The sequence below is a fragment of the Neoarius graeffei genome, chromosome 2 (assembly GCF_027579695.1).
Source record: "Neoarius graeffei isolate fNeoGra1 chromosome 2, fNeoGra1.pri, whole genome shotgun sequence".
NCBI lineage: Eukaryota > Metazoa > Chordata > Actinopteri > Siluriformes > Ariidae > Neoarius > Neoarius graeffei.
The window spans coordinates 46,944,175-46,959,200 of NC_083570.1; the positions used below are offsets into that span (position 1 = coordinate 46,944,175).

At 45.3% G+C, this 15,026-nt stretch overlaps 1 protein-coding gene across 2 annotated transcripts in view; it reads left to right on the forward strand.

Annotated features, from left to right (window-relative positions):
- Window positions 1–15,026, forward strand: part of ptn (pleiotrophin) — a 162,894-nt gene that overhangs the window by 126,016 nt on the left and 21,852 nt on the right. For both annotated transcript variants that reach the window (XM_060914354.1, XM_060914353.1), the window contains exons 2-3: window positions 8,635–8,726; window positions 8,880–9,053. In XM_060914354.1, coding sequence (XP_060770337.1) covers window positions 8,636–8,726; window positions 8,880–9,053 — 265 coding nt within the window. In that variant the 5' untranslated portion in view covers window position 8,635. The remainder of the gene's footprint in view (window positions 1–8,634; window positions 8,727–8,879; window positions 9,054–15,026) is intronic.

Below are 15,026 nucleotides of genomic sequence, written 5' to 3' on the forward strand. Positions count from 1 at the left end.
GAATCTCAGGGCGCAAACCTTGGCGAAATACAGCTTTCAGTGCGGGATCATTCCATCCACTAGCGGCCACCAGTGTTCTGAATTCCAGAGCATACTCTGCCATGCTTCTGGAGCCCTGTGATATGGTGAGTAAACTTTCACCTACTTCAATCTCCTTGGGTTCGTGCTCAAAAACCCTTTTGAACAGAGTGAGAAATTGCTCATAAGACTTAGTCAGCTTACTGCCTTTACTCCAAACTGTGCTGGCCCATTGCAGCCCTTTTCCCGTAAGGAAGGAAAGGAAGAAGAAGGCAATCTTATGCTCGTCAGACATGTTAGGCATAGCAGTGAAGTACATGGAACATTGGAGAAGGAAGCTTTTACAGGCAAATGGATCTCCAGCTAATTTTTCTGGAGCCAGAAGTTGTAGCGCTGGGCTAGGAGATGACTCAGAATGCGTTAGGAGAGCCTGTGACATCACAGTTGCTAGTTAGGCCTTTCTGGTGTTGAGGTCGGCTAGCATCTGCTGATACTCTCCTAATAAGTGACCTTGGGCATTGAGAGCAGTTCGCTTCACCTCTTCTGCTACATCCATGGAGGCGAAGCATCCTGTCACGGTGCAGGCACTTATGGATGTATGCATAGAAGAGTGACGAGGAGCAAACAGTAACAGAGCCAAAACAAGAGATGAGACTCAGAGTCGTAGAACTAGCGAGGGTCAGGTGATCGGCAAACAGTGTAAAGGGGGAAAGACAGAGAGCAAAAATGAGAAATAGAGAAGCAAGAGTCAGAAGAACAAGAGTCAGTCAGAAAACAAGTCTTGGTATGAACTGATATAGGCAGAACGATACTTCGTAATGGAATGGTGTGAGAGAGAGGTTTATATAGGCAGGGGGACTAATTGGAATGATGAGCTGGGTTCAATAATTGGGAGACAGAAAGTGCTGTGAGTTCTGGGTAATGTAGTCCATGTAGTCCATGGTGTCCATGTTTGTAGTTTGGACAGTTTCAGCAGGTTTACTGAGACCAGTTAACAAAGTAATGAAACTTACCTCTTTCTTAAATAGATGGAGTTCATGCCTTTTAAGGATGTAAAGACACGACTCATTTTATTCAAGTCTTTGTTTACTCCAGCATATAAAGACATTTTACTGAGGTCAGGCCAGTTGCACTAGTCCTCAAATTTAACACTGCAGTCTGGTGAACTATCTATATTCAGATGCATGTCAGTAACAGTGCTGAAAACTGGAGTTTGGAGCAGCCACCAAACATGGCTGCTCCAGACTACATCTCCCAAGCACCACAGTGCCCCTCATCTCTGGCGTAATAACAACTGCACCTGTCTCCTATTTAATAATAATAATAATAATAATAATAATAATAATAATAATAAGTTAAACTTATATAGCGCCTTTCAAGAAACCCAAGGACGCTTTACAATTATAGACAAAGAAAAAAATAAATAAATAAAAATAAAACAAAATAAAAATAATTAAAAAAATTGCCAGTAATCACTTCCCTATATAAGCTCAGCAGTCACAGACACCCATTGCTAAGTATCATTCTGTGTCTCTGTACCTGATCATGCCAAGCCTTCTGACTTCCTGCCTGACTTCTCGTGTTTTGACTCAGTTTACATTTATTTTCTGACTCCGTTTCCTCGCCTGCCCTTTGACATCCCGTGAGTTGATTAACCAACCCGTGCCCATCCCTGGCTACATCTTCAGCTTACTGATTTGGATTTGTTGACAGTTTGCAATGCATCCACTTTCCCCTGCACTTGCATCCATAAGTGCCTGCACCCTGGCAGGATACTTCACCAGCGATGGATGCAGCAGAGAAAGCAAAGCGAACTGTGCTCAATGCTCAGGGGCAACTGTTAGGAGAGCATCAGCAAATGATAAGTGATCTTAACACCAGAATGTCACAATTCACTGCTGTTGTTTTGCAGGCCATCCTGACATGCCCCTTGTCCTCCGCTGGTGCATCCAAAATGGTTCCGCATCCCGAAAAGTATTCAGGGGAAGTTTCTGACTGCAAGGGATTTCTTCTACAGTGCTCCCTCTATTTCACCACTCTCATGGGAGCCACAGAGGAACAGAAAATCACCCAATTCCTCAATCTTCTACCAGGCAAAGCTTTACAGTGGGCTAATGCTGTTTGGGAGCATGGGGGTGAACACACCACCTCATAAAATAGATTTATTGAACTGTTCAAATGAGTTTTTGATCACCAACCTGAAGGTGTGGATGTCGGCAAGAGCCTGCTAACCATCAGACAGGGAGATAGGAGAGTGGCCGAGTATGCATTGGAATTTTGCACACTAGCTGCCAGTAATGTCTGGAATGAGCCCACTTTTAAGGCCACCTTTCATCAAGGTCTACTCCCTGAAGTGCTCATTGAACTGGCAAGCTGTGATGAACATCTCACTCTAGACTCCCTCATTAATCTGGCTATTTGCCTTGACCACCTTCTGAGAAACTGACCTACGTTACAGTCTTCTCCAGCCCCTCTTACTAGTCTGGCATCCCTGACTCCCATGGAGGTCTCTCATACTTGCCTACAACATTCAGAGAGGGATAGGAGGTGCTGTGAGGGATTATGTTTCTACTGTGGTGAGTCCGGCCATCTACCAGCCAAGTGCCCAGTTCACCCACCAAACCCTAAGAAGGAGAATCGTATCCATCAAGAAACCAATCAACCCAGCCCAGTGAGTCATGAAATGGTTCACATATCACATTCTCTAAAGATGCCTGTAGTGTTAAAGCTGCCAGACTTGACCCATGTTCTCTCTGCCTTCATAGACTCAGGGGCAGAGGGGAACCTCATCAGTTGTATGATTGTCCAGAAATACAATTTACCCATGGAAGAACTCCAATGACCAGTAAACCTTAAGACCATTGATGGGGGTCCCATCAGTGATGGGCTTGTGACCACATGCACGTCACCCCTCAAAATCCAGGTGGGAGCACTTCATGCTGAACACATTTCCTTGTTGGTCACTCACACAGCCTATCATGATCTTGTCTTGGGGTTCCCATGGCTCCAGCTTCATGACCCTCTCATCTCACGGAAACATAGAGAAATTCTTCAATGGTCCCTGTCTTGCTTCCAGAACTGCCTGAAACTCCTACAAATCTTGATATTGTCCACCTTGGTCAAGAGTCCACTGCCTGACTCCTTAGACAATGATCCTTCATGTTACCTTGACCTCAAGGATGTTTTTAGTAAGGGTAAGGCTAGTGGCTTACCTCCTCATCAAACCTATGACTGTGCCATTGACCTCCTCCCAAGTATTACTTCTCCTCACAACCACACAAGCTGCACATCACCGAACAAGCTGCCATGGAAGAGTATGTACAGGAGGCTTTGCAACAGGGGTATATTAGGCCATTGACATCTCCAGCTTCAGCCAACTTCTTTTTTGTGGAGAAGAAAGGAGGAGGTCTTTATTCCTGCATAGACTATCGAGGCTTGAACCAAATCACAGTCAAATATCCCAATCCACTTCCCCTGATGCCATCAGCTTTGGAACAGCTCAGATCAACTAAGATCTTCTCAAAGCTGGATTTTTGAAGTGCCTACAACCTACTCAGGATTCGAGAAGGCGATGAGTGGAAGACTGCATTTAGTACTACATCTGGGCACTTAGAATATTTGGTCATGCCTTATGGGTTTTCTTGTGTGCCAAGTGTCTTCCAGTGTCTCATAAATGATGTACTCAGAGACATACTGGGGAGGTTTGTAATAGCTTACATAGATGACATCCTGATCTACTCCCACGATGAAAATTTGCATCACAAACATGTAATATCAGTACTCGCCCAACTATTGAAGAACCACGTGTATGTTAAAGCAGAGAAATGTGAGTTTCACATCCACCAGATATCCTTCCTTGGGTACATAATCAGTGCAGAAAGTGTAAGCATGGACCAGAGCAAGGTCTCGGTGGTCACATCTTGGCCAACTCCCACTACCATGAAAGAACTACAACACTTCCTGGGGTTTGCAAACTTTTATTGCCACTTCATCCATGGGTTCAACACAATTGCCATTCCTCTCATGACCCTGCTCAAGAAGGGACCGTGATGCCTCCAATGGAACCCAGCAGCCGAGGAAACTTTCAACTATCTCAAGAGCACCTTTACAACAGCCCCCATCCTTCAGCATCCAGATCCTTTTGTTGTTGAGGTCGACACTTCAAAGACTGGAGTGGGAGGGGTCCTTTCTCAGTGCTTAGTGGATAAACTAAAATTACACCCCATCACTTTCTACTCCAAGAAACTCACCCCAGCCAAGCAGAACTATGACACTGGCAATCGAGAACTCTTATCTATTAAACTGGCACTAGACAAATGGAGACACTGGCTAGAAGGCACCACACGTCCATTCACTATCCTCACAGGCCATAAAAATCTAGAATACTTGAAGACAGCTAAATGTCTGAACTCATATCAAGCTAGCTGGGCCTTGTTCTTCACCCTATTCTGATTCACGATCTCCTACTGCCCTGGTTCTAGAAACACTAAAGCAGACACCCTCTCCAGAATCCACACCACTTTAAACCACACTCCAGAACCCACACCCAGCTTATCACCTGAATGTTTTGTGCAAGCCATGTCCTGGGACATAGATAAAGAAATAGCACAATCTCAACCTCCCAATCCACCTGAGAACTGTCCCCCTGGACTCATGTATGTGCTGCCCTGACTCTGAGGTAAACTCATCACTTGGGCCCACTCCTCTCTGGCCACAGGACACCCCAGTAGTTACTGAACCGATCAACTTCTCAAAAATAAGTATTGGTGGGAGACCATGATCTCTGAAATTAACCATGTTGTCTCATTGTGCTCTGCCTATGCCCAAGCAAAGGTACCACAAGCTCCACCTGCTGGAAAGCTCTGTCCACTCCCAGTGCCTCAATGACCCTGGTCACATATAGCCATAGACTTTATCACTAACCTACCCTGATCCCAAGGTAATACAGTCATCCTAGTGGTCATGGATCAATTCTCCAAAGCTCTCAAACTCCTCCCTCTATCCATTCTACCCATGGCATTCAAAACCACAGAACTCATATTTAATCACATCTTCAGATACTCTGGTATCCCTGAAGATATTGTCAGTATTTTCTGTATGAGGAACCAGAAAGACTGGGCATGATTCCTTCCCTGGGTGTAATATGCACAGAACTCTTTGAAACATTCTGCTACTCTATTAACTCTGTTTCAGTGTATCCTTGGCTATCAACCACCACTCTTCCCCTGGGACAATTCCCCAACTCAAATCCTGGACTCTTGGTTTAAGAGGAGTGAGCAAGTATGGGAGGAAGTTCACCAAAGACTAGAATGAGTCAACAATAAGTATAAGCAGCACACAGAGAAGCATAGAGGGAAGACCCCAAAATATGCTCCAGGCGACTGAGTGTGAGTGTTCACGAAGGACTTACGAGAGCCAAATACCTACTGGAAGCTCCAAACCCAATACATTGGTCCTTATAAGGTGATTCGCAAAGTCAATGAGGTTTCATATAAGTTGGAACTTCCACTTCAATGCAGAAGGGCTTCCACATTCCATGTGTCATGCTTAAAGCTTGCCATCCAAGGCCCCCTAGCCACAAACACACCCACCCAAGAACCTCCCTCCTTGGAACTAGAAGGAGACCCTATATACCAGGTTCATAAAATCCTCAACTCTCGGCACCAACAAGGGTAGCTAGAGTACCTGGTTGATTGGGAGGGGTACAACCCGGAGGACCGCAGCTGGGTTAGCTCCAGAGACATCTTGGATCCACTCCTCACCCATGAATTCCACAATGAGCATCCAGACAAGCCAGCGCCAAGAAAGAGAGGTCGTCTGAGAAAAGAGTTTGCACCTCGGGTTGGGGGTGGGGGTGTTTCCTGTCAGTAACAGTGCTGAAAACCAGAGTTTGGAGCAGCCTCCAAACATGGCTGTGCCAGACTACGTCTCCCAAGCACCACAGTGCCCCTCATCTCCGGAGTACTAACAAGTGCACCTGTCTCCTATTTGCCAGTAATCACTTCCCTATATAAGCTCAGCAGTCACAAACATCCATTGTGAAGTATCATTCTGTGTCTTCATACCTGATCATACCAAGCCTTCTGACTTCCTGCCTGACTACTTGTGTTTTGACGCAGTTTACATTTATTTTCCGACTCCGTTTCCTCGCCTGCCCTTTGACATCCTGTTAGTTGATCAACCGACCCATGCCTGTCACTGACTATGTCTTTAGCTTACTGATTTGGATTTGTTGACAGTTTGAAACACGCCTGCTGTCCCCTGCACTTGCATCCATAAGTGCCTGCACCCAGACAATGCACAGATAGCTATGTCACTAACTATATTATATAGCATGAGAAAGTCATGACTGGTGATGAATTAACACAATTACTGATAGTTATTTTCTGTATTGATGAACTTGATTCTTAACTGAAATAACTGGATGATATTCCAATTCACAGTCTGCTCTTCACTGATTAATGAACAGACTGAGAGAACAGCAACAATTATGCTGGCAGTAACCAGAAGCTAAAATTAAAAAGCAGACTTGTAAATATTTGAGACTAAAGAATGCAGATACCACCATCAGTAGGCTGCATCTTCACAGCAATTTAAGAATAGTGAAGCACTTGGGCTTCAGATGCTCAATAATTACTCACATCTCATGCCCATTTTTCCTGAGAGAAATTTGAGTGCTTTTCTGCTACTTTTACATGATGAGAGAGAGAGAGAGAGAGAGAGAGAGAGAGAGAGAGATTGATTACCTTTGAAGTAATGAGAGAGAAAAAAAGAAGTTGAGTATTGTTAAAGTCCATGGCAACTTTGATTAAAGGCAGTGTGTGTTTTTAGTATCAGTCAGCAGGGCCGCTGACAGCTTTGGCTGGGCCCGGGACAAAATGCTCTGAATGGGCCCCTCCCCGGGCCAACCCACACACACACACCCACCTCTTATCCCAGTCTCTACTCACTCCAACCCTTAAATGACAGGTATTCAAAAACCATTTCACTGAATCTTTCCCCCCTGTACTGTAACGGAATAAGCGGTTACTGTTATTTTGTATCCTTTAACCGAACGCCATTAAATGTATTCCATTATGCCCCAAGCCTGCATGCGACAGCCCCCGCAATGCCTTCCTAAACTCGTGGATAGTCTACTATAATCACGCGATTGGGGTGCTCTTGAAGGAGCAGTGATGGACTGGGGATTTCGGGCAGGGCTGGGGGCGAACATAGTATACTGTGCATGCGTACTGTCCAGTGTGAAAAGCAGAGAAGAACACACCGCTCGAGAAACGGCGGGATATGATTGCGGGCTAATGTGAATATTCTTAGCTTCAATCAGATATATGAAACACAATGTTATTAAGCCGTTGTGGTTATGAAATGATTCAATGCCCTGTGCGTTTGATATGGTGTTCAGTGTGACTTGCTCTCCCCTCGTTTGTAATATGAATTGCGTGCCGCGGTTGGGGTTACTTTACGGGGCTGGAAAAAGTTGGCTGTGTCTTACCCAGTGATGGGAATAACGGCGTTAGAAATAAATGGCGTTACTAACGGCGTTACTTTTTTTAGTAACGAGTAATCTAACTAATTACTTTTTGAAAGTAACGTGCCCAACACTGGTCTTACCTGGCTCAGCTGCCCCACTGCCTTTGCTAGTACCTGCTGCATCATCCGAATCTTTTTTAAAATATTTATGCAGTGAGCCCCTGAGTCTCTTGGTTTCTTCCTCTCTTTTCTTTTCTTTTCTTTTCTGTGCTCCTGACTTGTGCATGTTGGCAAATGGCACGCACGCTGATTGTCGAAGCGCTATGATCGAACGATGTCGTTTTTTTCCCCTTAATCAAAGAGTCAGACCAAACCATTTTTGCATTAGGGGTGGTAGGGGGTTCTTGATGCCTTTTTCAAAGACAATAAAGGCAAAAGATCTAGAAATCATTTATTGAATGCAAATATAGCACATTTCTCCCCCAAATCAACACATTTTGAAATGAAATCAAATAATCGCAACTTCATGAGAGCCCAGTTCTGGGCCCTCCCCATTCCTGGGCCCGGGACAACATACCCGTTTGTCCCCCCCTGTCGGCGGGCCTGTCAGTCAGTACCAGACAGCAAGTAAAAGATGAATGATCATGTGGCTCCACTGACTGCACTTAGGCTTCCCTTTTTTCCCTTTTTTTCATATCTCAACCTCAGTCCTGTGATGAATTTCCACAGTGTGAGACATGATGAGAAACTTCTGTCACACGTTATCTCAGTGCGCATGATATCCTATATTGAAATTGCTATTGCAAGTCTTATGTGTGAACTGGTAGCTGGGATTGTATTAGGATCATGGACATGCTGAAGAAAAATAACTCCTAAACTCTCTTATTATAAAACATACTGAGTAATTCTAGGTGGGCCTGATAGGAGAAAAACAAGCATTTAAATGATAGCATGAGCTAAATATGTATGTTACCAAATTTGTGTTATTGTTTGTGATTTTTCTTACCATACAGTTTTGCGTAGTATAATGTAGCTTTGAAATTGCATTGTCTATATTTTTACAGACTGTTAGGAAATTTGATTGAACCTAGGAATGGCAATGCAGTTAATTAATGGTTTTCTAAAACAATCTGTGCACTTTCCTAGCATGCAGCAGAAGCAGTGGATGCATGTGGCTGTTCTGGCTCTCTTGCTTGTTACATATGTGCTAGCAGAAGTTGGGAAGCCAGAAAAATCAGGTAAATAATGTGCTATTATAAATCTTATGCAGAGTTCCATCCTAATCAAGCCAGTGCAGCTCTGAACTGTGGGTGCTGACATGTGTGTTCTCTCTCTCTCTCTCTCTCACTCTCTCTCTCTTTGTGTGTCTGTGTATGTATGCGTTCTCCCAGGTAAGAAAGAACGTAAGTCAGGATGTGGAGACTGGCAATGGAGTGTGTGTGTGGCAAATGAGGGTGACTGTGGCCTGGGCACTAGAGAGGGAATCCGTACTGGCACTGGCTGCAAGCAGGCAGTCAAAACTCAGCGTTGCAAGATTCCCTGCAATTGGAAGAAGCAGTTTGGAGGTGAAAGCAACATGTCATGCATAATAAGCCAATCTTGCCAGCTCTTTAGTAGGTTTAGCGGCATGTCCCCAGTTACATTTATTTCACTTTCCATTTCAGTTTCCAGGGAGTCTGTTTCCATTACCAACATGGGAATTGTTTTCATTTTTAAAATGACCAATATCCTGATAGCTCTAGATCACAAGGACTAACACATTATCTTTCTCTGCCTCTACATCTACAGTGCCTGAGAAATAGGCAGTGGAATTTGGGCATGTTTGCCAGTTTTGGCACTCTATTTATGGCTAAAATGACACCTCAGGCACTGCCACAGACCTCATTATGTTTCAACTGATTAATTTCAAATCCCCAGGTCATACACTTTGTTTATTCAATTGATCAAGGTTTTAGAGAACTGGACCACAGTCAAACTTGCAACCATAGTCTGCAGAGTAGGGTGTCAGTAAAACAGGTGGAAGATGGATGTATTCACAGGAAGGAGTTTATTTACAGGTGTGCAATTCTATTAAAAAACATGAGACATAGGCAGAGTAGCAAAATGAAACAGAAACAAAAAAAAAAACCAGAGTGAAAACCCAGAGTAACATAAACATGGCTTGATAGCATAGTGACAACATGATGATAATGGTGATTATACTTTGCAAAGTTTGTGGTGTTGCTAGACTCCTTATGAGCATGCTGATTGCGCACAAAACAGCAATAGGTGATTCCAATCCTAGATTGGTCCATATGGTGCACACAATGCACTCCATGCATATGGACAAGAGCCATTGTTTGTGCTGAACCAAGCTTGAGTGTGCATGCAGACATGCCAGAACCCCTCTAAGAGCTCCCTCCGGGAGCTAAAAACCTCCTTGGTCAGCCCTGGGGCTAAGGACCTGGCAATAGAAGATGTCCCCTTGGAGTTTCACTCTGGCTCTGGAAGCTGGGCTTAGGTGGAGGCTTGGGTTTCGGTCAGGCCTTAAACAGGAGTATGGACACAGGTGGAAGCTTTGGTTTGGGGTTGAGAGTAAACATGGATATGAGGATGGTCAGGGGCTCAGGCATAGATAAGGGCTTAGGCATAGACTCAGACATAGGCATGAACTCTGGCATAGACACGGGCTTGAGCATGGGCTCTGGAATAGATTCAGACATGGCCATGGGCTCAGGCATAGACCCAGATATGGGCTCAGGCATAGACTTGGGCATGGATGTGGGCTCAGACATAGGCTTGGGCATGGATATTGGCTCTGGACTGGACATGGGCTTGGGCTCTAGACTGGATATGGATTCAGGCATAGACATAAGCTTGAACATAGGCATGGACCCTGGTGTCGGCATGGTCATGGATTCAAACATGGGCATGGACTTAGGCATCAGCATGGGCTCAGGCATGGACATGGGCTTGAGCATGGACATGGACCCTGGCAATGGCATGGGCATGGACTCTGGCATGGACATGAGCTTGAGCATGGGCATGGACCCAAGCATGTACTCTGGCTTAGACTTTGGGCTTGGCATGGACATGGACTTGGGTCTGGACGTAGACTTGGACATGGACATGAACTCTGACCTTGGCATGGACATAGATTTAAATCTTGGCATGGGCACTGGCATTAGCATGGACTTGGACATTGGCTTGGATCTTGGCATGGGCTCCAGCATTAACATGGGCATAGACTTGGACATTACATTAGATGGCATATAGAAGACACTCTTATCCAGAGCGACATACAACATACCTAGAGCAGCCTGAGGTTAGGTGCCTTACTCAAGGGCACTTCAGCCACTCCTGATTCCTGCTGGTCCAGGAAACTGAACCAGTGACCTTTTGGTCTCAAAGCTGCTTCTCTAACCATTAGGCCATGGCTTCCCCCATGGGACATTAGTTTGGGTTTTAATCTTGGCATGGGCTTCAGCTTGGTTTGAGTGAGGACATCTTTGCTGAAGCCAGGTGGCAGGGTGAAGGGCTCATCTCCACTGAAGCCAGGTGGCAGAGCAACGATCTTGTCCTTGCTGAAGCTCATCTCTGCTGAAGCCAGGCGGTGGCATGATGGTCTCATCCTTACTGAAATCTGGAGTGGAGGCCACCCTGTCAGCCTCTGGAGCAGACAGTGGAGTGGAGGCCACCCTGTCGGCCTTCTGGGTATCACCCCCAATTTTTTGGTCCGTATGGTGCAATTTTTTTTGGGGGGTGGGGGTAGGTGGGTACTCCTTCCCAGAAGATTGAACCAGGACTTGAGCTTCTTACTGAACAGCTTGGAGATCCAGAGGCATGGGTGCTGCACTCTGACTAGCCCTTCAGTCCACTGGCTTGCTGGTCCACTGAGCCAATAAATCATGCAGCCAACCCATAAGCTCTCTGCAAGTTTGGGCTCCACCAAGTCCTCATAAAAGAAACTGCACTGCAACAAGAAATCATTTGGCAGATCCTCCACCCCATCATATGGCACTGGAATGTCCCTCCCTATCTGCTGAAGAAACCACACCGATCCTGGCTTAGGCACCATGACACTGGTGTGGGACTGTGCAGCTTGCCTATTCCTGCCAGCTACATCCATGTTTAGGCGACATATTTTGTCAGTATACTGCAAAAAATGATATCTTAGCAAGTGAAAATATCTTAAATAGTTGAAACGATCTAGCATTTCCTATTAGAAGAATACAAGACACAAATTCTGAGATTATTAAACCTAGTTCTAGATTGCAGCCAATTTATTTTAAGATGTCTTATCAAGTAAATATCTGTCCATGCAGAAAGATAATTTCACTAGTATTAAGTAACTTTCTCCTCAAATTCAGTTTTCAATTTTTTGCAGTGAAATGGGTAGAAGATGGATGTAGTGGCAGGAAGTAGTTTATTTACAGGCATGCAATTCTATTACAAAAATATGAGGCAGAGGCAGAGTCACAAAATGAAACAAAAAACAAAGTCAAAACCCACAATAACATAAACATGGTTTGATAGCGTAGTGACAATGTGATGATAATGGTGACAATACTTCATGAAGTTTGTGGTGTTGCCAGAGTCCTTATGAGCATGCTGATTGTGCTCAAAACAACAACAGGTGATTCCAATCTTAGATTGGTCCTTACAGCACATGCGATGTACTCCATGCACATGGACGAGAGCCACCACTTGTACCGAGCCAAGCTCAAGTGCACATGTGGACGTGACATACAGACTTTCTCCTTCTCAAATTTCTGTAGTAGAGAAGAGATGCAAAGTGAGGTACACCTCTTTCAATCCTTTGGTAGACCCGCCCCCTTCCAGCATGTTGCAGAATGTGTTCATGTTGGCAAGCAAACTTCCATCTATCCAGAGATCTTAAATACTTTCAGCTTGAGATATACCGTATGTCATGGATACGTCTAATGAGGACATGTATCACTTGGATATGAACTGGACATTCACCGACATATTAACCATGATTTTAGGAAGAGCAGCTGGTTTAGACTGCAGTCGCAGTGCATGGTGAGTTAAAAACTTATTATTTGGGACACCTATTTATAAAATCCATCCAAATGTTATTGGTAGTGTATGTGTTCACTGATGAACAAAGTCTTTTCCGCAAATGTTGATTGCTGGCTGGAGGTTGTTAATACTGAAATAATATCACAATGATGGTGGTCATACATGCTAGTGTAATTATACTAACACAATTAAGCTAGCTTTTTCCTATTAAAACTCAATATTCCAAAGATTTTTAATAGAAATGGGTAGCAGTTTGTATACCGTAAGTGCACTCTGTCTCATAGATTAGGGAATGAGGAACTGGGAGATAGGCTTGACAAATCAAGGTGTGTTTTATTTTTACTTTAGCACTTTTCAGTCACTTTATTTCTTTTTTTTTTGCTTTTAGCACATGTGCGCGCACACACACACACACACACACACACACACAGTGGCACTGAACCCAGGCCACCTGGAACAGTTTGGGCGTCATCCTTGACAGTAGTCTACACTTTGAAGCACATATTATTAATATCACTTGGTCTGCATATTTTCATCTACACAATATCAATTGTTTGTCTATCTCTTACACCTCATAGCACTACTATTCTTATATATGCCTTAGTTACATCTTACATTGATTATTGTAACTCTATCCTCTCTGGTCTTCCTCACAAACTTCTTCATAAACTTCAGCTGGTTCAGAATTCAGTTGCCCATATCACTGTGAACTCCTTCAATAGAACATATTACGCCTGTCTTCCAGTAGCTTCACTGGCTTCCTGTTAAATACCATATTGACTACAAGATTCTGCTTCTCACTTTTAAGGCACTTCATAACCTAGCACCTTTGTATCTCTCTAACTTACCTAAAATAAGCACAGCCTCCTTCCAGAGGGCAGGGGAGTGAAAAGTCCATGTGCAGGATGGGTGGGGTCATGGAGGATGCAGGTGGCTCTTTCTCTACATCTGGTAGTGTAGATGTCACTGATGGGTGGTAAGCTGCATCCAATGGTCCTCTGTGCAGACTTGACCACCCTCTGCAGTGCTTCCTTCTCAGCCACAGTGCAGCCAGCATACCACACCATGAGGCAGGAGGTCAGGATGCTCTCCACCACACAGCTGTAAAAGGACATGAGGATGTCAGCCCCCAGTCCTGCCCTCTTCAGTTTCCTCAGGAAGTAGAGGCACTGGTGAGCTTTCTTTATGACAGCCGTGGTGTTAGTGCACCAGGTGAGCATGTTGGTCAGGTATACTCTGAGGTACCTGATGGAGGGAACCATCTCCACAGCTTCTCCATTGATGTAGAGAGGATGGGGGGGGGGGGGGGGGTGCCAGTCCTGTGGAAATCCACAACCATCTCCTTGGTCTTCTGAATGTTGAGGATGAGGTTGTTGTCCCTGCATCACCTGATCAGGTCCTCCACCTCCATCCTGTGTGATGACTCATCCCCGTTGGTGATGAGTTCAATCACTACTGTGTTGTCAGCAAACTTCACCATGAGATTGTTCTCATAGTGAGTCCTGCAGTCAAAGGTCATCAGTGTGTACAGCAGAGGGCTGAGCACACAGCCCTGGGGGGAGCCAGTGTTGAAGGTGATGGTGGAGGAAGCGCTGTTGTTAATCCTGACATGCTGTGGCCTGCAAGTCAGGAAATCCAGGACCCAATTGCACAGGGATGAGGAGGTTCCCAGCACTGCCAGTTTGGTCACCAGTTTCTGCAGGATGATGGTAATAAACACAGAACTAAAGTCCAGAAACAGCAGCCTCACGTAGGAGTCCTTGTACTCCAGGTGAGAGAGGTCCTGGTGGGTCACAGCAGAGATGGCATCAGCTGTGGACCAGTTCTGCCTGTAAGCATACTGGTGTGAGTCCTCTGCCACATTGATGGTCTGCTACAAATGCCTCATCACCAGCCTCTCAAAGCATTTCATGGTGACGGGGTGAGTGCAACGGGGCGGTAGTCATTGAGGCATGGTGCTAAGGAGGTCTTCAGCAAATGTACGATCGTAGCGGTCTTGAGGCATGATGGGACTCTGGCCTGTGTCAGCGAAATGTTATATGTCCATCAGAACCTCAAACAGATGGTAAGTACAGTCCCTCAAAACCCTGCCTGGGATCCCATTAGGGCCTGGGGCTTTTCGGGGATTGACCCCTGCAGTGTTTTCCTCACCTCTGCCACTGTTATGCTGAAGGCTGGGGGCTCATCGGGGAGGAGGTGAGCTGGGAGGGAGTGGTGGTGTTGGAGGCCTCGAAGGGAGCACAGAAGGCATTCAGGGTGTCAGGGAGCGCTGGGTCCTCAGGGCACTGTGCATCACTCTTCTTGTAGTCGGTGATGCACCTGATGCCCTTCCACATACTCTGTGGGTCACTTGAGTTGAAATGGCCCTGGATCTTGAGAGCATATGTGGATTTTGCTCTCCTTATGCCCACCGACAAGTTCCTTCTCGCTGCTCTGAGTGCTGCTGCATCACCATCCCTGAATGCAGCATCGCGGGTTCTCAGCAAGGATCACACCTCTGCATTCAGCCAAGGTTT